This window comes from Bombina bombina, chromosome 5, assembly GCF_027579735.1.
Source record: "Bombina bombina isolate aBomBom1 chromosome 5, aBomBom1.pri, whole genome shotgun sequence".
Classification (NCBI taxonomy): Eukaryota; Metazoa; Chordata; class Amphibia; order Anura; family Bombinatoridae; genus Bombina; species Bombina bombina.
In genome coordinates, this window is record NC_069503.1 from 324967729 (window position 1) to 324994947 (window position 27219).

General features: G+C 36.2%; 1 protein-coding gene across 1 annotated transcript in view; it reads right to left on the reverse strand.

Annotated features, from left to right (window-relative positions):
* Nucleotides 1-27219, reverse strand: part of AGMO (alkylglycerol monooxygenase) — a 575264-nt gene that overhangs the window by 112086 nt on the left and 435959 nt on the right. The window contains exons 11-12 of the mRNA XM_053714114.1: nt 23446-23528; nt 6103-6208 (exon numbers count right to left, since the gene is read on the reverse strand). Of these exons, the coding sequence (XP_053570089.1) occupies nt 6103-6208; nt 23446-23528 (189 nt within the window). The remainder of the gene's footprint in view (nt 1-6102; nt 6209-23445; nt 23529-27219) is intronic.

The window sequence follows — 27219 nt, forward strand, 5'->3', positions numbered from 1 at the left end:
TTATTGATGTGTCAATCAATGTAATAAACGCGGACCAAAATGCCGGGCGGAGGGAGAGAGCAAGACGATTCGGACAAACTAAGTATATACATCAATAAAATATAGACTTTAAAAAAAAACGATGACTTAAACTTATGCTAATTTTGACAGATACAGCAGTTCGGATTGTCTACTATCAGTGACTTTACATCCACTTTAAAAAGATTTTTCGCTAAACAGAAAAATGACAATGGGGAGGTTAAATCTCTAAATGCCAATGATGTTGCATATGAAGGTATATTAGAGAGTCTGGCGAAACAAATAATATAATGGGAGAGGCAGATCCTAGCTGTATAGAGGACCTCTTAAATCTTAGTACATAGAATGAGGAATCATATATAACTCACTGCTTTTTAAAAAGACTATCTTGCTTTAATCCAGTACATGCTCAGAGAGTGTATGTATCAATGTTTAATCAGCAAGTGACCGATGCTTTAAATGAACTCTTTGAAAACAAACAACCTCACCATTTCTTTAGAGGTAAGGATAACCTGACCAGAGAGGCTCTTAGGTCCATATCACAGTACACTAACATTGTTCTGAGAAAGGCTGATAAGGGTAGTTATCCGGAATAGATGTGATTATTTGAAGGAAGCTTTCAATATCTTCAGCTGTAAAGATACCTACCAGATTTTAACATTTCATCCCACTGAGACATATAAAAAGGAACACTTCAAAATATTAACAAAAGCCAAAATGGAGAATATCTAAGATAATGAGGAATTAAATTACATTTGTGAAACTAATCATAACATTCCAGTGTTTTACCACTTGCCCAAAATCCATAAGAGTTTGATAGACCCACCTCAGGGAGTTCTATTATTTTAGGTATAGGCTCCTTCATGGATCACCTTTCCAAATATATTGATTAGGAACTCCAACCTATAGCCAACATGTTTGCACTCATTTGAGGGATACTATGGACGTCATAGAAAAAATGGAGGGTATCACATGGGAATCTGTTTTCGTATGGATATCCTGTTACATGACAGCCCTATATACGTCCATTCCCCATGAAAAAAGGCTTATTTGCAATTCAGTCCCAATGTCAAAATTAGTTCATTCTGAACATTTACATACAATTTTTAGTAAATGGGGTCGAATTCATCTTGACTCATAATTATTTTGCATTTGAGTAAAAATTCTACAAACAAATACAGGGTAAAGCCATGGGCACTACCATGACCCCCTCCTATGCAAACCTCTATATGAGTGAGTTTGAAGATACATTTGTTTGGACTAATAATCCATTTAGTAAGAATATTATAAAGTTTTTAGATACATAGACAATATTGTTGTTATTTAGAAAGGTGGTCATACAGAGTTTATAATAATCTGAATAGGAATGATTTCAATTTAAACTTCATTAGTACAATTTTAGCCTCTAATATAGAATTTTTATATTTAAATCATTATTTAAGAGCCAAAATAAGGTGATGAGCAGGAACATTAGAAAAGATACTGATATGAATCAGACGTAACTGTACAGTTGTAAAATATTTTACTGACGAGGCAGAAATATTAACACTGAAATTTGTTGATAAAAGGTATAAAGAAGAATTGCTAATAGATTCTCTAACAAAAGTTTTGGCCTTATATAGAAGACAACTGTTTGTCTCTAAATATAAATATACAAATAAGGATACAATTGTAACCCTTTGTTTATCATAACATATTCAGAGGGAAGAAGAACCATTGAAAGAATATTACAGAAACATTAGCATATTATTAAAATGGATCCTGTCTTAGGACCTTGTTTAGATGAAAAAAACACATATGGTATTTAGGAAAAATAAGGATTTAAAACATATTTTAGCCCCCTTAAAATTGAAACAGCCAACCACTAATGTGAATAAATTGAATTGATTAAACCCTTCCAAGGGAACACATTCATGAAAAAGTACCATGCTCTATGTGCCCACATATAAGTAAAGGAGACACATTTGATAATTCATACAAAATACATCATAGATGCACCTGTAATTCAACATATGTTGTCTATCAATTGATTTGCCTGTGTAAGCATATTTACATATGGTGCACCAAAAGAAAATAAGTGCAAGGTGTTATGAACATATATAGAATATCACTCAGGGTACAGTTAAATAAAGTGTGGCTCAACATTTCAGGAATTATTATAGTAGTGATACCAGTGGTTTACAAATTAAAAATATTGATTTGATCCCCCTTCTATAGGTGGACAGAACAGCTTTTTGTCATTGAGAAAGTGTGCATCCTATTGGATTAAGGAATTCAGTAGTTTATAACCATTTGGATTAAATGTTCTTGATATTGTAGCATTTATGTAATAATTGTAATGTTCTCTAGCATTCTGTACATTGGTATCCCCTTTTCCGGTATTACCAATGCTGGTGGTAAATGTAATCAATAGTCTTTATGAAATCTGGCTATAAGATATAGGTCCTCCTTATAAGTACTTAGAGGCGACTCATATGGTCAATCCCTATGTGAAAGGCCTTATACTGATGTTATTCTAGGTTATGTTATACCACTCTCATTTATCTATTAATTTATTTTAGCAAGTTTGTTGCATCCAATTTTTTTATATATATTTTTTTAAAGTTTTTAAGTTAAGTTATACCACTCTACGATGTATCCATTTATTATAGCAAGTTTGTTGCATTCATTTTTAAACAGTTCTAATTATAATATTGTGACACTCAATTTTTAATTGTATTATTATTTTGTATAATGTATCCGTTGGTTTTAATATGCTGGTGCCTTACATCTATTCAAAACTATATACTTGAGTAGAGGGATTCACATACTTTGTATCCATTAATGATCTCGACTAATAATGTAACATTCCCTCTGAGTCACCTGACCTATACTCAAATCCAAGATGACCACTAGCATGACATCTTTTCTGGTTTTGGCTTTTAAACCACAAGAGCAACGATGGCGGTAAAAATCAAACATCTGACTCCTTTTAAGAAGTCTTCACGAACACTGGAGATGAACCACATTGGGAAACTCCTTGCCCATCGACCCTATACTGTGACAATCTATTCAAAAAGCTGTAAAAAGAACTCTGATGGACTGAACCCATAAACACCCGGAAGGAAACAACAGATACGGCACCAACACGTTGCAGATATGCACTTGAGCCGAGTACTCTCATATGGATTTTACTGTTGAGCACATAATAGTTCACTTTTATGTAAGTACATTATATTAGCAGGGATTTTCATTTTAATAAATTACTATGTGAAATGAAGGTGCACTGTTTCTTTTTGTTGTTGTAGATTAAATATAGGCATACATACACATGTCTAAATATTTATATGTATGCACACACACACACACACATATATATACATATATATATATATATATATATATATATATATATATAGTGTGTGTAAGTATATGTATTTATATATATATATATATATATATATATATATATTACTGTATATTTACTGTACATATTTAACATTCCAATGTTCTTCACTTACAGGATAATGTCCTTTTTTATTGTAAACACACACACACATATATATATATATATATATATATACATACATACAGTGTGTGTGTGTGTGTGTGTGTGAAATGTAAACAAAGTGGCTATCTCTTTCTGAAACTATATTTCAACATACAGTATATGTGCTTGCAGAGTATAAAATTCAGAATGAAGGTGTCCCAATCTTTCACACATTATACCATTATATTTGTATAAATCCAACATTATTTGAAGTATGTGAAATTTGTTTGATATAAAATTACATCATAAAGTAATATTAAAAGACTGTAAAAAAAATAAAGGCAATTATTCAGAAAGGAGCTTCTACTTGTACCAATCATGTATGATTTAGAAAATCTAAATATGATAAATCTAGGGAACTTGATGTATTTAAAGGGACACTGAACCCAAATGTTTTATTTTTTTTATTATTCAGATAGAGCATGCACTTTTAAGCAATTTTCTAATTTACTCCTATTATCAAATGTTCTTCATTCTCTTGGTATCTTTATTTGAAAAGCAAGAATGCCGGCCCATTTTTTGGTGAACAACCTGGGTTGTTCTTTCTGATTGGTGGATAAATTCATCCACCAATAAACATATGCTGTCCAGGGTTCTGGAATTTCAAATAAAGAGATTTAAGCACTGGTCTGAGTTTGCAGTTAAAGGGACAGTCAAGTAAAAAAAAAAACTTTCATGATTTAAATAGGGCATGTAATTTTAAACAACTTTCCAATTTTCTTTTATTACCAATTTTGCTTTGTTCTCTTGGTATTCTTAGTTGAAAGCAAAACCTAGGAGGTTCATATGCTAATGTCTTAGAACTTGAAGGCCACCTCTAATCTGAAAGCATTTTGACAGTTTTTCACCATTAGAGGGCATTAGTTCATGTGTTTCACATAGATAACATTGAGCTCAGTCACGTGAAGCTCCTAGGAGTCAGCACCCATTGGCTAAAAATGCAAGTCTGTCAAAAAACTGAAATAAGGGGGCAGTTTGCAGAGACATAGATACAAGGTAATCACAGAGGTATATTATAACTGTGTTGGTTATGCAAAACTGGGAAATGGGTAATAAAGGGATTATCTACCTTTTTAAACAATAACAATTCTGGTGTTTACTGTCCCTTTAAGTTTCCTGCTTCTTCAACTAATGAGTGACCACACCGTTTTTGACAACTTCCCCATTCACATCATGCAATAATATGCCACTTGGAAGTATTTGGTTTGAGATAATTGTATTCATGTTATAGACATCAAGAAGTGTCATAGCTACCAGCACATAGCTGTATTGAAGACATAATTGAAGGAGTTAATATTTTTTGAGTCTCAGAGTCAGATACAGAAAGTTTCCAGGTATGATTCGGATATATATATTTTGATGTATTGTATATGTTTACTATATGTTTTATACATAGTCTCTATAAAATACATATAACTAACAGAATTAATTATTAAATTGACCACATATCATTTCAAATATTCTTAAATCAGTCCACATAAAAACAAATGCTTTACTACACAACAATTGAGAGTATTAAACACTGTTTCAATTTAGTATGATTATCAATATATTGAAGAAAATAAAAACTGTTTCCCCCCCCCCCTCTTAAATACACCAAATCGATGTCTATATAAAGGTATTTATAACATGGCCCTTATTAGTAAGGGATGCTGTTCCAAAAAAGATATTTAAGAGCCCCTGAATCCCTGCCAGAAAGGGAACCGAGATTTCTGGTAGAACAGTGCTCGTTTCAGTAAATTTGGGAAACACTATCCTTTAGATGCAGTGTACTGTTGCGTGAAAGCAGCAGTAAATTTGGCATTAATCTGTTCGTACATTTGCATCACAATATTGATTTCATTTTGCGCTATACAATTCATAGAAACATCCTGTGGTTTGAGACAAAAATCTTTGGAAGGAATTCTTTGAAACAGGCACATATATCCTATACAACTCTGAATTTATTCAACATACGGCTGAAAACAATTGGTTTCTACTTTATAGCTTGCTCTGCATTTATATGACACTTCATAAACTTCCCAAAAACTCCATCTTGAAAAGCACTATCCTTATACCTGGTAAACACTACAAGAACACCTAAGAAAGCTATGATGGAGTTTAGACTAGTTTATGAAGTGACATGAGAATCTGGAGCGGATCTGTGTTGTGGAAACCAAGTGCAGACTAAAGCAAAAGGCTCAGTGAACATAAACATGCCATAAATAGTGGGATAAAATGGGTCAAAGTAAGCCAAACGCTGCAGTAATAACACAAAACTAATGTATGTTGTTAAGGGAATATTTTAAAGTTTTGTCTCAGTAAGAAAAAAAAAAAGAGAAATGAAGAAATCACAGACATTGCACCAAAACAAAAGAGAACTTTGAGTAATGGGGAGAAATATAACAAAGCAAGCATTATCCATAAGTTAGGAAAATAAAGCCAACTATGTCAGTTTTTTTTTAACTTCAGGTTTAATCCAATACTAATAGGACCTTTAAGAAAATCTAGTACTGTCTGATATAATTTTATTCAGTATAATATCAAAGGAATATTATTCTGATAAAAACCCTTACCTGACAAATGAATTCAAATGAAGGAATGTCTGTTGTTAGGCAGTCGCATTTTTGAAGTAGTAAAAAAATAGAGCATCGGATGGTTTCTATCATGGCTGCATTTGGTCTAAGATGAAAACGGATAAAAGATTTTTTTTTAACATTTTCTATTGCTTTTATATTGATGATGTAATATTATGATGCAACATCAGAACAATTTATGTAATATGTGTCAACATCTGAATATTAATTTCGTCACAATATTAATATTTTTTAAATACTTCTAAATACTTCCTAGTCATTTTATATATATATTTTACAAACTATGGGCCAGATTACAAGTGGAGCGGCATTTAACGCTCCGGTGCTAACTCTGCAAGAAGTTTTCGCTCACATGCTAGCCCGATGCACACAAAAAGATGAAGTTAGAATATTGCAAATTGCAAACACAAAAGAAGAGAGAGCGCAGCCACGACTCACGGTAAAAGTTTTTAATACATCCTTAATGCGCAACTAAACATATTGCACTTACAAACGTTAAAATAAAAACAGGCGTCTCTTGGTTCACATTAGTTGTAGGTTACTGCGGTGAAGCTGTTCAATCCTGTTCCGCTGTGTAAGTTCAATCCTTGAACCACCCCAAGTCACGCTCCTCTCGATTTCTTACTCTTTGTAGCGGTGCTTTAACCGACTGTCCTTTTTGTGCCGTCTACGCGTTTCTTCCGTCTTCTGCAGACTTTATCAAGACTCCTTGGCAATGTGTGAAGTGTTTGCGGGGATCCACGATTTAAAAATCCATTGCTCCTCCCTTCTCAAGTGACGTGGCCCAATTGGCTCTTAGATATTCTTATGCCCACTTGCACAGTTCATCGGGCAATTGTGAGGAAGAAAGGTAACAGTGTTACTAACATCCTGTCTCGTACAAGACATACTTTTACATTTACCTCACGCATATATAGCGCTACAATGTACCTCTACCATACATGTTCAATTACCCATACCACACGTTACAATGATACAATGTTATTCTATCACAATCTATGATATTACTTAAATAAAATACCATATATTAAAAACACTTTCCGTTTCCCTATCTAAAACCTAGTGTCATTATAAGACATTTATATAAAATTAATCTACTTTTAGTACAGCAGCATAATTCTCCCTATTTTAGATTGACCGTGCAAATGTACTCAATCTTTGACTATTAAAATTTATATATGGACTCTAGCTATCATTCAATTTTACCTATATTGATCATCTATTTAAAAATGTTGTGCATACTTATAACATAAAGGCTTGGAGATCCAGGTCGATATTTAACCCTTTTGGAGCCAGACTTTCTAAAATTTGAATCCATTTGGTTTCCTTCTTTCTTAATACCATTAATCTTTGATGTGGATTCGAATCTATGGGCACTACTTCTAAAATGCTTATCCTTAGGCTAGCAGGATCTCGTCCATGATGGGCTCTGAAGTGTTCAGATACACTGTGGGTCTTTAGCCCTATCTCGATGTTATTTATGTGTTCGTAACATCTCCTTTTGGTTTTTCTCTTTGTTCTCCCTACATAGATCATCCCACATTTACAGGTGAGCCCATACACTACATATGTAGATTGACATGTGCCTCTTGAGGTAATGGGTATAGTCTTAGTATGGTCCCAATTATCAATAGAATCTCTATTCCAAATGATAGGGCACATGCAACAATTCTTCCTGCCACATCTATATGTCCCTGGTTTTTGTACGACCCACTGATTCAGGGAGCCAGAGTTTCTTATACCCCCCCCCCTACTGGGCCTTTTAATTTTGAGGGTGCAAGAATATTTTTCAAATTTCTGTTCTTTTTAAAAACTACATTGGGTTTATCCTCTATAGCTTCTTTCAACCATGGATGTGCCTTTAATACACCCCAATGTTTCTGCAATGTTTTTCTAATAAATCCTGCACCCTCATTGTATGTCGTAATGAATCTTACTTTCTTATCTAGTTCATTTCCATTTTGTTCTTTATCCCCTTTGGGGAGTAGCAATTCCTCCCTTTTACAATTCTCATCCTGTTTCCTTGCTTCCCTAATAATATCTTTTCCATATTCTTTTTCAATAAATTTCTTTTCTAAGATATCTGCTTCATGATTATAATCCTCTAAGTCAGTGCAGTTCCTGCGAATTCTGCGGAACTGTCCATGTGGAATGTTCTGCTTCCAGGAATTTTTATGCCCACTGTTGGCATTCAGAAAGCCGTTACTATCCATTGGCTTTCTGTAATTCCTGACTTTAATAGATTTTGACACCTGATCAACAAAAAATTCAACGTCTAGGAACTCAATCTTTTCTCTCGACATTTTACTCGTAAACACTAACTTGTATTGATTGTTGTTCATGTGTTTCACAAAATCTTGCGCGATTGCACTATCTCCTTGCCAGATGATAATTATATCATCAATATACCTTAGATATTGAATTATATTATCTGAGTAGGGGTTATTTGCCCATATCATGGTCTCTTCAAATTGCGACATATACATGTTCGCATATGATGGAGCCATTGGGGTACCCATGGCGGTCCCTTGAACTTGTTTATAGAATGTATCATTAAAGCTGAAGTAATTATTGCATAGTATAAACCTAATACTATCTTCCAAGAATTGTAAATGTTCTTTTGATATTCCACTATTTGACCCTGCATACTTAAAGGCCTCAATGCCTTTTTCGTGGGGAATATTGGTGTACAATGACGTAACATTGCACGTAATCCACAAATGATTTTCCTCCCACTTTTTACCTTCTAATGATAATATAATATCAGGTGTATCTTTAATAAAGGATTTAATTTTCTTTACCATGGGTTGCATATAATGATCTATGTAGGTGGACAAATTACTTGAGATAGATTCTATGCCGGAAATTATGGGGCGCCCAGGTGGGTTCACTGGATCTTTATGGATTTTGGGGATATGATAAAAAATGGGGATTTTTGGATGAGGATTATAGATGTAATTAAATTCATCATTGTTGAGAATTCCAGTTTTCTTTGCCTACATCAATATACTAAACAATGCTTTATTATATTCTATCGTGGGATCTTTATTTAGTTTTACATATGTATCAGTATCCCGTAATAACCGATATGCTTCATTTACATAATCCTCCTTGTTCTGCACTATAATCCCCCCCTTTGTCAGCTTGTTTTATGACCAATTGATGATTCTGTTTTAATTTGTTTAACGAATGTCTTTCTGCCTTTTGTAGATTGTCTTTACATTTAAATTTTTTATTATAATTCCCAGAGTCAAAATGTTTATTTAACTCATCTGTAAGGAGTGAGTTGAATACCGGAATGTATTCCCCCTGTGTGTGAACAGGGTTAAAGGATGAGGGCCTCTTGAATTTACTATGTATAATTCCTGGTTGATCTTCATGTAAACTAAGGTTCATTAAATTTTGTGTGTTATCATTCTGACTTTCTACCTCACTTTCATTTGTATCTAGTTGTTTGAGCGTTTTGAGTACCTCTAGATCTTCTTTGTTCCAAATATTAGTGTTATTATCTTTCATTTCTACCACCTTATAGTGATTCACATTTTTAGCGTAATATCTCTTTAAGTTCAATTTACGTATAAATTACGTATTTACATATAGAAGCGAATTTCAATCCTTTGTTAATCAAAAGTATATCTGAATTACTCAAATTTACATCTGAAAGATTAATAATGTTCTCCTTAGCTTTTCTGACTAATTGTTCTTTTCTCTCTGTTTCTTTGGCTCGTTGGCCACCTCTCTTTCCTCGTTTAGTTTCCAGTCTCTTCCCTCTCTTTGTCTCTTTCTGTTCTCCCTGTTTGTTACTACTGGTTCTTCCCAACCCCCCATTGATTTCCACGGTGACCTGGATGTTGTCCCCTGGTCTAAAAAATTACTTTCCTTCCATTCATTGTGTCTTTGTTCATATTGTCTCTTAGGACTACTCTTACCTCTAAGTGCATCATATTGGTTGTAACAGTTATATTGATTATGACCTTCTACGTGTTTTTCCCCTTGATAATGTTGTTGTGGTCTCTCTATTTTCTGTGGGGGATAAGAAATTTTGGGTTTATACTGCCCATATTGTTGGCTCCTATTTTGCCCATATTGATGTTCTTTTGGCCTGGCTCCCTTGTTCTCTTTATTATGATTTTGGAATGATGTATTTGTTGCTTCATGTTTATCTATACTTCTTTCAGGTTTGTCGTCATAATCAACTCGTACCCGTTCATTTCCATTCATTTTATTATATTGTTCTTTTCTCTGTTGTGACTGCCCTGTATTGAAGTGATTACCTATCTTATTAGGATTCTTATGAATCCTTGGTTTGTTATAATTATACACCCTATCTTTTTTATAATCTTCCAAATCTCGTTTGAGCTTGGAAGTTTTTGCTATAATTAGTTCTTGCTCACCAGGGACATATAGATGTGGCAGGAAGAATTGTTGCATGTGCCCTATCATTTGGAATAGAGATTCTATTGATAATTGGGACCATACTAAGACTATACCCATTACCTCAAGAGGCACATGTCAATCTACATATGTAGTGTATGGGCTCACCTGTAAATGTGGGATGATCTATGTAGGGAGAACAAAGAGAAAAATCAAAAGGAGATGTTACGAACACATAAATAACATCGAGATAGGGCTAAAGACCCACAGTGTATCTGAACACTTCAGAGCCCATCATGGACGAGATCCTGCTAGCCTAAGGATAAGCATTTTAGAAGTAGTGCCCATAGATTCGAATCCACATCAAAGATTAATGGTATTAAGAAAGAAGGAAACCAAATGGATTCAAATTTTAGAAAGTCTGGCTCCAAAAGGGTTAAATATCGACCTGGATCTCCAAGCCTTTATGTTATAAGTATGCACAACATTTTTAAATAGATGATCAATATAGGTAAAATTGAATGATAGCTAGAGTCCATATATAAATTTTAATAGTCAAAGATTGAGTACATTTGCACGGTCAATCTAAATAGGTCAAAATAGGGAGAATTATGCTGCTGTACTAAAAGTAGATTAATTTTATATAAATGTCTTATAATGACACTAGGTTTTAGATAGGGAAACGGAAAGTGTTTATAATATATGGTATTTTATTTAAGTAATATCATAGATTGTGATAGAATAACATTGTATCATTGTAACGTGTGGTATGGGTAATTGAACATGTATGGTAGAGGTACATTGTAGCGCTATATATGCGTGAGGCAAATGTAAAAGTATGTCTTGTACGAGACAGGATGCTAGTAACACTGTTACCTTTCTTCCTCACAATTGCCCGATGAACTGTGCAAGTGGGCATAAGAATATCTAAGAGCCAATTGGGCCATGTCACTTGAGAAGGGAGGAGCAATGGATTTTTAAATCGTGGATCCCCGCGAACACTTCACACATTGCCAAGGAGTCTTGATAAAGTCCGCAGAAGATGGAAGAAACGCGTAGATGGCACAAAAAGGACAGTCGGTTAAAGCACCGCTACAAAGAGTAAGAAATCGAGAGGAGCGTGACTTGGGGTGGTTCAAGGATTGAACTTACACAGCGGGACAGGATTGAACAGATTCACCGCAGTAACCTACAACTAATGTGAACCAAGAGACGCCTGTTTTTATTTTAACGTTTGTAAGTGCAATATGTTTAGTTGCGCATTAAGGATGTATTAAAAACTTTTACCGTGAGTCGTGGCTGCGCTCTCTCTTCTTTTGTGTTTGCAGTTTTCCCCAGTCTGATACACTCCTTAGTATTCAGTGAATCGAGCAGCAGCGCCACACTTGCAAGAAATACAGAGGAGAATTGAACAAAGAGAAACAAAAGAAGTTTCCGGAGATTCGAGATTTATCTACCATACTCCCTGAGACATCAAGGTAACATAGATCAGTATAAGAAAACCCGATAATATATACACATATATTCTAATGTGGGGGTATCTATCTCAAATTGTGGACCAATTACATGCATTAATATCTATCATACAGTAAAGATTATTTATTAAAAAAATGTTTAAGAGGTGTATATAGTAGACACCCTACGAACAAGAAAAATAGGCTGAAGATAGTGGCAGTTCATATCTATATTTATTGTTTGTATAGTCATCTGGGGTACAGTTAGCGCTGTTTTTTTAGAATTTGTGTTAGAATATTGCAAATGCGTTAACAAATTCCCCCATAGAAGACAATGGAGCAAGAAAAGTGGGGAAAAAACTAACACCCTACTTGCATGCAAACCCGATCACATATTCTCAAGTGCACTAACCCAACATGAAAATAGTAATATTTCACTTTACAATGTTCGTCGCTTAGCAGAATATGTTCTATTTATTAAAAAATACATATTTCTATATTTATCTAATGTTTTTATAGTAAAATATATATCTATAACTATATAGATAAATACAAGTATATATAGGAATATATATTTTTAAATAGAGAATTTTCTGATAAGTGAAGAACAATGAAATGTGAAATATTTACAGTAAACACACAGTAAAATGAATACAGTAAACACATTATTAAAAATGAATATTACATAAAAACAAAATTTATGCTTACCTGATAAATTTATTTATTTCCGGATATGGTGAGTCCACGGCTTTAGTAATTACTGTTGAGAATATCACTCCTGGCCAGCAGGAGGAGGCAAAGAGCACCACAATTTAAAGTATCACTCCCTTACCCACAACCCCCAGTCAGTCGACCAAAGAGCAATGGAGAAAAACGAGTAACACAAGGTGTAGAAGTGCCTGAGGTTATAGTCAAAAGAACCTTACTTAAAAATAATATTATTAAAAATTGATCAAATTTAAAAAATAATTAATAATATTAGGTCTCTAAATAACTTTCAGTAAGCAAATAGATTTGCACAAGTAACCTGTAGTAACCAATTAAAACATCCCTTCATTCATAAAAATATATGAAACATTTATTAACATTAAAACCAATTTAAAAAGAAACTGGTGTCAAATCATTAACACTAAATAAGCAAAATCATTAACACTAAATAAGCAAAATCATTAACACTTCATAAGACTGAAACTATTACAGGGAGAATTAATATATATATTCCTGAATTAAAAAATACTCTTTACGAATGCCTTTTCAAAAAGCACAGATGAATATCAGAAGCTGGGAGCAGTTATTGTAAGCATTCAGAAGACTTTGGCTTCTCTGTAACCTGGAGCCCAATCTGAACTCGTATTTAGTGGGAGTTCCTTAGATTTCGTGTGGTACAGTCTATGTAGAAAGGATATCCTTATATATAGGCAATTTTCAAATGTATATTTGGATTTCCAATGTAAGTTTGTCTCTTGTGGCAATATAAGAAATAGTATTGGATACAATGTCAATGAGCAGTTATATAGGGTAAGTTTGACCACAATTGATTGTAGCAATATAAGAGATAGTTGTGAATACAAAGTTAGTTTGACCACAATTGTTGTTATACTAAGCAGTAGCTGTTGTACCTTTGAGGTCGAGAGTGTTCGCAGTGATTTTGTTATACTCACTGATGCTTCGGCGTCCTCCGCCTGTGGTATTTGCAGTGATTAAGTTGTACTCACTGTTTCTTCTGCGTCTTCCGCCTGTCTGCACACTCCTGTATTCCAATGATGTGTGTCTACGTATAACCAATCTTTGGTGATTTCTAAGAGTGCGCACTCTATTCAAACTTGCTCGTAATCTTCAACTCCTACCGCTGCGGTTATGGGAGTAAATTCAAAATCTGGTGATTCAGGAACTGTGAAAATGGAACGTCTACGCATTTCAGCTGCTTAGAGCCTTTGTCAAGATCTTGACAAAGGCTCTATGCAGATGAAACGCGTAGACATTACTACAGAATACTTGTGTGAATCTATTTGCTTACTGAAAGTTATTTAGAGACCTAATATTATTGGATATTTTTTAAATTTGATAAATTTTTAATATTATTTTTAAGTAAGGTAATTTCATATGCAGTTAGCCCACGGGCGCCACCCACATTCTAACCTGTACTGAAATATCACTTGGATCGTATTTGGTAAGAAATACGATCAGCGGGTAGGCACTGCATCTATAGCATTTAAGTTCCTGAGACACTCTTTTTTATCTATATAGTCAAAAGAACAACTGTCTTAAAATAATGGGTGGGGGTGTGGACTGGACCATGTATGGAAATAAATAAACTTATCAGGTAAGCATAAATTTTGTATTTCTTTCCTAAGATATGGTGAGTCCATGGCTTGAGTAATTACTGTTGGGAACCAATACCCAAGCTAGAGGACACGGATAAATAGGGAATGACAAGACAGGCAGTCCTAAACAGAAGGGACCACCGCTCGAAGAACTTTTCTCCCAAAAGAAGCATCAGCCAAGGCAAAAGTATCAAATTTGGAACATTTCGAAAAAGTATGTAGAGAAGACCATTGCAGCCTTGCAAATTTGTTCCACAGAAGCTACATTTTTGAAAGCCCAAGAAGAGGAAACAGTTCTTGTGGAATGAGCTGTAATTCTCTCAGGAGGCTGCTGTCCAGCAGTCTCATAAGCCAAACAAATTATAGTTTGTAACCAAAAAGAAAGAGTAGTAGCAGTAGCTTTCTGACCTTTACGTTTCCCAGAGAAACAGACAAAGAGAGCAGATGACTGGTGAAAATTCTTAGTCACCTGTAGAATTTAAGAGCACGTACAACATCCAAATTGTTTAACAAACGTTCTTTGGAAGAAGAAGATTAGGACACAGAGAGGGAACAACAATCTCCTGATTGATATTTCTATTAGAAACAACCTTAGGAAGGAAACCTAACTTAATACGAAGAACCACCTTATCGGCATGAAAAATAAGATAAGGGGAATCACACTGCAGAGCTGAGAGTTCCGAGACTCTTCGAGCAGAAGAGATCTCAACAAGAAACAAAACCTTCCAAGATAACAACTTAATGTCTATGGAATGCAAAGGCTCAAATGGAGCCAGCTGTAAAACTTAAAGAACAAGGTTAAGGTTCCAAGGAGGAGCAACAAACTTAACAACAGTTCTACAAATGACAAAGGACAGGAAAGAGACACCATATGTGTGAATCAGTAGAACCAACTGGATACAAGCAACAGAAGACACAGGGTACTCACATTATATGAAGGCACCCTCTTGTGCCAATAGAAGCAGGCTGGTTTTCTACAGCAGACCAGCTAGCTGAACCAGGGCAATGTACTGGATACAATGGTGCAGTCACCCCCAAAAGGATGGCTGGGCTCAGATGATGTTCCACTCCCACAAATAGGGAGGTAGCAACAAAGGAAGCACAGGGGAGGCTATACCAAAACCTTGTAAGGTAGCGTAGTAAGAGATGCACACAGCAATCAGAGTTTTTGTATAAAACATTCAAATGTGTTTAATAAAACAGTATAAAAAAACAAAGTTAAAAACAGCTCATGCTTAAGTTGTGCATAAGTAAGATGATGCAATGCGTTTCACGGATTCAACCGTTTCATCAGGCAAAAAAACTTGGTATAAGTTAGACCCTTATATAGGGATACGCTACCTACAAAGTATGTTACTACCCTCCCCCATGCAATTAACACACAGGCCAATCAGAACACCCTTTTTCTCATTAGTAAATGTTGTCACACCTGTGTATTTCGGGATCCAATTTGTAAGTATAATGCTTATATCAGCATTTTATTAATATATTCCCAGATTTCTACAAAGACCTATGACCAAAGTAAAAAAACTTTTTAAAGTGAGACTAAAATATAGTAACATAAAATAGCAAGTTGGGTCTATGATAATAAAAAGAATGCTGAACAATATAACATAATAACAATCACATCACCATCTGTTGCAGCCATCGATACTGATGCAGTGAGTAAAAAATATAGTATAAATGTGTTGCGTACCTGCATTTATATGTTTAACCATGCTCTCTACAAAAGTGATGATATATTCAAACATTCAAAAGTGTGTGTTTATTTGGATTTCTAAAAAGACACACAATACCATAAACAAAGAGTTTTCTAGGTCACTGGCCTACGGTCCCAATAGTAGAGGAGGTGACCAATCCCCATGATAGCTAGAAGCAACTCCCACATACGTCGCCCATTTGTATCAGATGAATGGTGGATATAAATAAATAAGTAAATACTAACTGGTCGGTACTGGGCTGTGATGATGACGTATGAACAGGACAACCAATCCCAATGGGAGCTAGGACAAACTCCCACATACATCACCCGTGTGTATTCTACAGATATTGGAATGGGGATAGATTAAGTGCTAACTGCCAAGCGGTTGTGAGTGGTGACGCTGGAATGGCAACAAGAAACAAAACCTTCCAAGATAACAACTTAATGTCTATGGAATGCAACAGCTCAAACGGAGCCAGCTGTAAAACTTTAAGAACAAGGTTAAGGCTCCAAGAAGGAGCAACAAACTTAAAAACAGGCCTGATTTTGACCAAGGACTGACAAAAAGATTGCACATCTGGCACATCCGCCAAACGTTTATGTAGTAAAACTGATAAAGCAGAAATCTGACCCTTCAGGGTACTGACTGACAATCCCTTCCTGAAGAAAATATACAATTCTAGGAATTCTAATTCTACTCCAAGAGTAGCCCTTGGATTAACACCAATAAAGATATGTATGCCATATCTTATGGTAAATCTTTCTAGTAACAGGCTTGCGACCCTGAATAATGGTCTCAATGACCGACTCAGAAAAACCATGCTTAGACAGAATTAAGCATTCAATCTCCAAGCAGTCAGCTTCAGAGAAACGAGATTTGGATGAAGGAAGGGACCCTGAATCAGGAGGTGGGAGGTCTGCAAACCAGATCCTGCAGGGCCACGCATGGGCTAGTAGAATCACCAATGCCCTCTCCTGTTTGATACAAGCAATGACTCGTGAAAGGAGAGCAAACCAAAGGGAACAGGTATGCCAACCTGAAAACCCAAGGAACCACCAGAGCATCTATCAGAACGGCCTGCGGATCTCTTGACCTTGAATCGTACCTTGAAAGCTTGGCGTTCTGATGGGACACCATCAGATCTATCTCCGGAACCCCCCATTTGAGGACTAAGCTGGAAAACACCTCTGAATGGAGTTCCCACTCCCCGGGATGAAAAGTCTGTCTGCTCAGAAAATCAGCCTCCCAGTTATCTACTCCTGGAATGTGGATGGCAGATAGACAGCAATTGTGGGTCTCTGCCCACTAAAGAATCCAAGTATCCTCCCTCATGGCTAAGGAACTCTGAGTTCCTCCCTGGTGATTGATGTAAGCCACAGAGGTTATGTTGTCTTACTGGAACCTGATAAACTTGGCTGAGGACAACTGAGGCCAAGCCAATAGAACATTGTAAAATCGCCCTCAACTCCAAGATGTTGATGGGAAGAGCAGACTCCTCCTGACTCCAAAGACCCTGAGCTTTTAACGAGTTCCAGACTGTTCCCCAGCCCAGCAGGCTGGCATCCGTGGTCACGATCACCCAGGAAGGTCTCCGAAAGCATGTGCCCTGAGACAGATGTTTCTGAGAAATCCACCCCGGTAGAGAGTCCCTTGACAACTGATCTAACTCTATGTTCTGAGTTAGATCCACATGGTCACCATTCCATTGTCTGAACATGCACAACTGGAGAGCTCTCAAATGGAATTGAGCAATAGGAATGATGTCCATGGAAGCCACCATCAGACCGATTACCTCCATACATTGAGCCACTGAAGGATGAGCAGTAGCCCAAAGAGAGAGGCAAGAGGAAATGATTAAATTTTTCCTGTCCTCTGTCAGAAAAATCTTCATAAATAGAGAATCTATTATGGTCCCTAAGAACACTACTCTTGTAGCAGGGGAAAGGGAGCTTTTTTCCAGATTCACATTTCATCCGTGAAAAATAAGAAAAGACAACAATATCTCTGTGTGAGATTTTGCTTGTTGAAAATATGGTGCCTGAACCAATATGTCATCCAGGTAGGGTGCCACAGCAATTCCACGAGAATGGATCACTGTCAAAAGAGCCAACAGAACCTTTGAAAAAATTCTGGGAGCTGTGGCTAGACCAAATGGAAGGGACACAAACTGGAAATGTTTGTCCAGAAAGGCAAATTTCAGGAATCTGTGATGGTCCCTGTGAATAGGAACATGAAGATACACATCCTTTAGGTCTATGGTTGTCATGAACTGACCCTCTTGTACTAAAGGAGGAATGGAGCGTAGAGTCTCCATCTTAAAGGATGGAACTTTGAGAAACTTGTTTAGACACTTCAAGTCTAGAATGGGATGGAAAGTTCCCTCTTTTTTGGGAACCACAAATAGGTTGGAGTAGAACCTGAGACCCTGTTCCTGCACTGGAACTGGAACTATCACTCCCAGGGAGGAAAGATGTTGTATACATTTCAAGAACGCCTCTCTCTTTATCTGGTCTGCAGATAATCTTGAGATATGGAATCTTCCTCTGAGAGGAAAAGTCTTGAATTCCAATTTGTAACCCTGGAATATTATGTCCAGGGATCTGGGACATCTCATATCCAGGCTTGAGAGAACTGAGAAAGTCTGCTCCCCACCTGATCCGATCCCGAATCAGGGGCAAACCCTTCATGCTGATTTGGAATCAGCTGCGTTTTTTTTTTATTGTTTCCAAGAAGACTTGGATTGTTCTTGCTTAGAAGAAGAAGGGAAAGGCTTTCCTCTAAAGTTGCAAAATGAATGAAATTTACTCCTTTAGGCCTATTCTTCTTATCTTGAGGTAGAAAAGACCCTTTTCCACCCATAATATCAGAGATAATTTCTGCCAAACCGGGTCCAAACATGGTTTGCCCTTTGTAAGGAATCACCAGAAGCTTGACTTTAGAGGAAAGTCCGCAGACCAGGATTTAAACCATAACGCCCTGCGGGCTAGGACAGCAAAACTAGAAGTTTTAGCTCCTAGTCTAACAACCTGTAAAATGGCATCTGCAATAAAGGAATTGCTCAATTTAAGAGCTTTAATCCTATCTTGAATTTCATCCAAGGAAGTTTCTACTTGGAGAGAATCAGACAAGGGATCGAACCAATAAGATGCTGCACTAGTCACGTTGGCCATACACACCGCAGGTTGCTATTGGAGACATTGATGAACATAATTTTTTTCAAATAAGCCTCCAGCTTCTTGTCCAACGGATCCTTAAAAGAGCAGCTATCCTCAATAGGATATGAAGGATACCACCTCAGTCTCAGAAGAAGGAATTATACTTTCTGAATCTGAGATTTCACCATCAGAAAGTCCCAATGTATCTACCTCATCAGAGTTATGAGAAAGGGCAACTTGGGAAGCAGAACTGAGGGCAGGTACCTTACTTTCTGAATTTTTAGATTTCCTCTTGTGTTTTCCCTCTAATCTGGGAATGGCCGCTAATGTCGCAGATACCGCTGCAGATAGCTGGGCAGCAACTTCTGCTTTTAAATAAACTCCACTAGGAGTTATAGAGGAACCACAGGGCACTGTATGTGATGCCATTGAGGCTTGGGACGTAGCAGGAGAAAGCTGAGGTATTATTTTAACAGCATCATCCTCAGAGAAATTAGGCTAAAAAATGATACATTATTTTGCAAGGTTTTCTTGACACATGAAGAATAAAATTGCATAGGAGCTGTAATTTGTGCATCTAAACATAATAAGCATGAATTCATGAGAGCAGGCTCTTGCTCCATATCAGACATGTGAAACAGTAAATACATTTGTATAGATAAGTTTCCAAGATTTAATAAGCCAAGGAAAAAATACACTTTAAATTTTATCCCAAATTAGGATCAATCCCCAGCTAAAATTATGTGAGAAAAGAAAAAAACATTTAATAAACATCAAATACACTTTTAAAATACCCCTCAGGCAACCCCACACCTCAATTACTGAGGTGCCTTAACACTACCAATTAAGACCGGATCATCCAGAAATGGAGAAAAACTACTTTTTCCTCAGAAATGTTATGAAATAAAGCCGGTCACAACTGCCACGCTCAAATTACTGCTGCGACACAGAGAGGCACTAAAAATAGCTTCCTGGTACACTGAGTACCAGAAATATCCGTTTTTTTTAAACCGGACAGTTTAAAATTTTGCATTGTTTTATTTTAAAGCAAAGGGGAAATGAATAAGCTGCTGAAAAAGAAAATTCAGCCTTACTTTCAGTTTAAACTTATATTGTTGTATCAAGTTAATATGTGTCAGAAAATAAAGCCTAATAAAAACATTGTATCCTTTCTGTTTAAAAGAGTTTAAATGTTAGTCTCACACATGCTACAGTTCCTGCTTCATGCCCCAGTGTAACCCATACAACAGGATTATCTATGTCCCAATAAAAAAGCAGTGTCTTAATTTGTTAAGTGCATGGTCTCCCCAACTGGAAGAAAAAGCACTTACCTGCTCCGCTGTCCGGCATGTAGACAGTTACAAGGTATGAGAGGACACAGTTCCTCAAAGAGACCTTTGAAACAGAAAGAATAGAGTAGCCAACTCTGGTTTTCTAAACTAGGGCAGCAATTGTTAGGAAAATGTAGTAGTTTCTTACTGCTTTAAAGCCACCACTAACCGACTGCAAGGAATAACATGGAATACGGCTATACCCTAAAACTTGCTTGTAGATGAAATCAAAATTTTTCTTCAGACACCTAAACTTCACCTCCTCCATGCACCAAAGGCAAAGAGAATGACTGGGGGTTGTGGGTAAGGGAGTGATAGTTAGCAGTTTCACTGTGGTGCTCTTACATACATACATACACATATATATATATATATATATATATATATATATATATATATATATATATATATATATATATATATATACATATACACACATACACATATACATATACCTATTTAGACATGTATATGCACCACTCGTAATCTTACCCTATGTAACTGTATGGTAATACAATGGGTCTTAGTGACTTTAAATGTGACACTGCCATAGGATGCCACCTTTGCACCAAGTCAGTTTGTGAAATTTCTGCCCTACTAGATCTGCTCCAGTGATATGATATGTTCCACCTATGTATTTTATATATCTGTTTACTTGAACTTTAAATAATTTAACATATTTTATTTAAAACAAACAAACAAACAAACAAACAATAATTAATTACCAAAGGAGGTAGTGAATGCTAATACCTTAGATACATTTAAAAAAGGTTTGGATACATTTCTGGCTAGAAACAGAATCTAGGGATATTATTGTTTGTGTAAAATGTGTCACCATTTGATGGGATTAATTTAAAAGGACACTGAACCCAAATTTTTTCTTTTGCGATTCAGATAGAGCATGCAATTTTAAGCAACTTTCTAATTTACTCCTATTATCATTTTTTTTCGTTCTCTTGCTAGCTTTATTTAAAAAAGAAGACCTCTAAGCTTTTTTTTGGTTCAGTACTGTGGACAGCACTTTTTTATTGGTGGATGAATTTATCCACTGATCAGCAAGGACAGCCCAGGTTGTTCACCAAAAATGGGCCAGCATCTAAACTTACAATCTTGCATTTCAAATAAAGATACCAAGAGAATGAAGAAACATTGATAATAGGAGTAAATTAGAAAGTTGCTTAAAATTTCATGCTCTATCTGAATCATGAAAGAAAAAATTTGGGTTCAGTCTCCCTTTTAGCTCAACTGGAGCTTTTTTTAAGTGTATACGATTTGTATAGGCTGAACTTAAAGGGCCACTAAACCCAAAATCTTTCTTTCATCATTCAGATAGAACATACAAATTTAAACAACATTACAATTTACTTCTATTATTTATTTTGCTTCATTTTTTAGATATCCTTATTTGAAGATCACATGAGGCTTCTATGTGCAGCATCCAATCAGCAGCTACTGAGCATATCTAGATATGCTTTTCAGCAATGAATATCAAGAGAATAAAACAAATTAGATAATAGAAGTAAATTAGAAAGATGTTTAAAAATGCATTCTCTTTGTAAATCATGAAAGAAAAAATGTGGGTATCATGGCCCTTTAATGGATTTCAGTATTTTTTTGTTTACCTCATCTACAGTACTATCGGCTAGATTACGAGTTGTGCCGGTATTACGAGTCTGCCAAAAAGTGAGCGGTAGACCCTCTCCTGTCAAGACTGACTATTAAAGTCAGTAGTTAAGAGTTTTACACTACAACGCCGTAGCATAAAACTCTTAACTAAAGTGCTAAAAAGTACACTAACACCCATAAAATACCTATTAACCCCTAAACCGAGGCCCTCCCGCATCGCAAACACCAAAATAAAAATTGTAACCCTTAATCTGCCGAACCAGACATCGGCGCCACTATAATAAATATATTAACCCCTAAACCGCCGCACCCCCGCCTCACAAACATTAGTTAAATATTATTAACCCTTAATCTGACGTCCCTAACATCGTCGACACCTACCTACATTTATTAACCCCTAATCTGCTGCCCCCAACGTCGCCGCCACTGTGTAATTGTAACTTAGGTTAGGTTTTATTTTACAGGTACTTTTGTATTTATTTTAGCTAGGTAGTTATTAAATAGTTAATAACTATTTAATAACTATTCTACCTAGTTAAAATAAATACAAACTTGCCTGTAAAATAAAAATAAACCCTAAGCTAGCTACAATGTAACTATTAGTTATATTCTAGCTAGCTTAGGGTTTATTTTATAGGTAAGTATTTAGTTTTAAATAGGGAGAGTTTAGTTAATATGAATTTTATTTACACTTATTAAATTATATTTAAGTTAGGGGGTGTTAGGGTTAGACTTAGATTTAGGGGTTAATAACTTTAGTATAGTGGCGGCGACGTTGGGGGCGTCAGATTAGGGGTTAATAAGTGTAGGTAGGTGGCGGCGACATTGGGGACGGCAGATTAGGGGTTAATAAATATAATGTATGTGTCGGCGATGTTGGGGGCAGCAGATTAGGGGTTAATAATATAATGCAGGTGTCGGTGATGTCGGGGCGGCAGATTAGGGGTTAATAAGTGTAAGATTAGGGGTGTTTAGACTCGGGGTTCATGTTAGGGTGTTAGGTGTAGACATAACTTTTATTTCCCCATAGGAATCAATGGGGCTGTGTTAGGGAGTTTTACGCTGCTTTTTGGCAGGTGTTTGACTGTTTTTCAGCCGGCTCTCTCCATTGATTCCTATGGGGAAATCGTGCACAAGCATGTTACACCAGCTCTCCGCTAACGTAAGCAGCTGGTATTGGAGTGTGGTAATGAGCAACATTTTGCTCAACGCTTACTTCTTGTCTGGTTTGTAAAAACCCGTAATACCAGCGCTGTCTGTAAGTGAGCGGTGAGCATAAACTGCTTGTTAGCAACGCACAGCCTCTAATGCAAAACTCGTAATCTAGGTGTATGTTAATAACAAATTATTCTTACTTTTTTTCAAGAATAAATCCAAGAGATGTTAGTGCTAGCAGGATATAACCAATTCTCAAGAGAAGTGTTATCTGTGTTAACATCTGTAAAATAAAAATATGAAATTAATTCATTTGTAGAAAAAAGCTTTTAACTTAACTTTCATGTTTAACTTTTTTTTGGAAGCATAGATTTGAGTGGCAATATAAGACTCTTTCAGCTCGCCTACCAAAACAAAATAGAATAGTATTTACCTAAACAAGTGGTCATGTATAATACATACAGGGAAATCCTGTTTTTCACTTTTTTGTTACAATAGCAAAATTTAAAACCCAGTATATTGTCTTAAAAACAGAAAGGGCGTTATGTCCGGTTCTAGTCATTTAGATTTAGGGATTACTAAAATGATATTAAAAAAGGTAGAGTAAATATTCCCCTGTTCTTTTCTTATTTTTACCACTGAATATTTCATATGGAAAAAGCATTTATTTTACTAAACAAAATGTAGCATTCAGTATATATATATATATACAGTATATACAGTATCTCACAAAAGTGAGTACACCCCTCTCGATTGGGTATGGTTTTAGTTAAATGTTATACTTTTTGATGTAAGATTTTCTCCTCCATAGGGAGACCGGTACGCAGGTTTGCGCTGTTTTAGCTGATGGACGGATTTGCAGAATATAACTGCTTACATCCAGATATCAGTTGATCACTGCCTGTGGGCATGTTTCCCTATTAATATTGATTAACATTTACTTAGCTGGCAGTGCATTCTTCTTTTCCTTTGCAGCTTAGGCAGGCTATTTATATCGTGATGCATTTATTTATTGTAATAGATGTCTATCTGAGTCCCTGATTTAGATGTTATGAAAGTTTCTAACATTCTCACCTGTCTATAATGTCTGACCTGTGACCTAGTCCTCATATTGTTAGGCTTTGATTTTGTTGTATATACATAAGGCTATACATGGGTATCATGGCCAATAGGGGGAGAGGAGGTGGAAAATGTTCCCAATATCCCTGGTTTCTCACTTATGTGTAGTTACCGTCTTATTTGGATGTTTACTAGGTCCTTTTATTCCATGGTTCCTGTTAACTTCTATTCCCAGTCACTCTTGTTTGGGCCTAGGTGCTGGTTTATATATTTAATTTTAATTACATTGAAATATATGTGGTGTTGGGTGTGCTTGTGGTATGTCTTCACTTATTTCGCACCGTATAAATTTAGATTTTTCTGTTTTTTATAGATTAAAAATAGTCTTGAAGAAGGCTCATTGAAAGAGCCGAAACGTCGACCATGACATTTCACGCATAACTGTAAATGTATTCAGAATAAATTCCATTGATCATTTCAAATCCTGTGAGTGCCCTCCTTCTCCACTATGCTATATATATATATATATATATATATATATATATATATATATATATATAGTTGTGCTCATAAGTTTACATACCCTGGCAGAATTTATGATTTATTGGCCATTTTTCAGAGAATATGAATGATAACACAAAAACTTTTCTTTAACTCATGGTTAGTGTTTGGCTGAAGCTATTTATTATCAATCAACTGTGTTTACTCTTTTTAAATCATAATGACAACAGAAACTACCCAAATGACTCTGATCAAAAGTTTTCATACCCTGGTGATTTTGGCCTGATAACATGCACACAAGTTTACACAAAGGGTTTTTTTGAATGGCTATTAAAGGTAACCATCCTCATCTGTGATCTGTTTGCTTGTAATTATTGTGTGAATATAAAAGGTCAATGAGTTTCTGGACTCCTGACAGACCCTTGCATCTTTCATCCAGTGCTGCACTGATGTTTCTGGATTCTGAGTCATGGCGAAAGAAAAAGAATTGTCAAAGGATCTGTGGGAAAAAGGTAGTTGAACTGTATAAAACAGGAAAGGGATATAAAAAGATATCCAAGGAATTGAGAATGCAAATTAGCAGTGTTCAAACTCTACAGGGAGTGCAGAATTATTAGGCAAGTTGTATTTTTGAGGATTAATTTTATTATTGAACAACAACCATGTTCTCAATGAACCCAAAAAACTCATTAATATCAAAGCTGAATATTTTTGGAAGTAGTTTTTAGTTTGTTTTTAGTTATAGCTATTTTAGGGGGATATCTGTGTGTGCAGGTGATAATTACTGTGCATAATTATTAGGCAACTTAACAAAAAACAAATATATACCCATTTCAATTATTTATTTTTACCAGTGAAACCAATATAACAACTCAAAATTCACAAATATACATTTCTGACATTCAAAAACAAAACAAAAACAAATCAGTGACCAATATAGCCACCTTTCTTTGCAAGGACACTCAAAAGCCTGCCATCCATGGATTCTGTCAGTGTTTTGATCTGTTCACCATCAACATTGCGTGCAGCAGCAACCACAGCCTCCCAGACACTGTTCAGAGAGGTGTACTGTTTTCCCTCCTTGTAAATCTCACATTTGATGATGGACCACAGGTTCTCAATGGGGTTCAGATCAGGTGAACAAGGAGGCCATGTCATTAGATTTTCTTCTTTTATACCCTTTCTTGCCAGCCACGCTGTGGAGTACTTGGACGCGTGTGATGGAGCATTGTCCTGCATGAAAATCATGTTTTTCTTGAAGGATGCAGACTTCTTCCTGTACCACTGCTTGAAGAAGGTGTCTTCCAGAAACTGGCAGTAGGACTGGGAGTTGAGCTTGACTCCATCCTCAACCCGAAAAGGCCCCACAAGCTCATCTTTGATGATACCAGCCCAAACCAGTACTCCACCTCCACCTTGCTGGCGTCTGAGTCGGACTGGAGCTCTCTGCCCTTTACCAATCCAGCCACAGGCCCATCCATCTGGCCCATCAAGGCTCACACTCATTTCATCAGTCCATAAAACCTTAGAAAAATCAGTCTTGAGATATTTCTTGGCCCAGTCTTGACGTTTCAGCTTGTGTGTCTTGTTCAGTGGTGGTCGTCTTTCAGCCTTTCTTACCTTGGCCATGTCTCTGAGTATTGCACACCTTGTGCTTTTGGGCACTCCAGTGATGTTGCAGCTCTGAAATATGGCCAAACTGGTGGCAAGTGGCATCTTGGCAGCTGCACGCTTGACTTTTCTCAGTTCATGGGCAGTTATTTTGCGCCTTGGTTTTTCCACACACTTCTTGCGACCCTGTTGACTATTTTGAATGAAACGCTTGATTGTTCGATGATCACGCTTCAGAAGCTTTGCAATTTTAAGAGTGCTGCATCCCTCTGAAAGATATCTCACTATTTTTGACTTTTCTGAGCCTTTCAAGTCCTTCTTTTGACCCATTTTGCCAAAGGAAAGGAAGTTGCCTAATAATTATGCACACCTGATATAGGGTGTTGATGTCATTAGACCACACCCCTTCTCATTACAGAGATGCACATCACCTAATATGCTTAATTGGTAGTATGCTTTCAAGCCTATACAGCTTGGAGTAAGACACCATGCATAAAGAGGATGATGTGGTCAAAATACTCATTTGCCTAATAACTCTGCACTCCCTGTAATCAAGAAGTGGAAAATGAGACATTCTGTTTGATAAGATACTACATTCATCTTGCCATCAATTCTGACTAAATCTCCTGTGCCTTTGTAGCTCACACATCCCCAAAACATCAGCGATCCACCTCCGTGTTTCACAGTAGGAATGGTGTACCTTTTATCATAGGCCTTGTTGACTCCTCTCCAAATGCAGCGTTTATGGTTGCGGCCAAAAAGCTCAATTTATGTCTCATCACTCCAAATGACTTTGTGCCAGA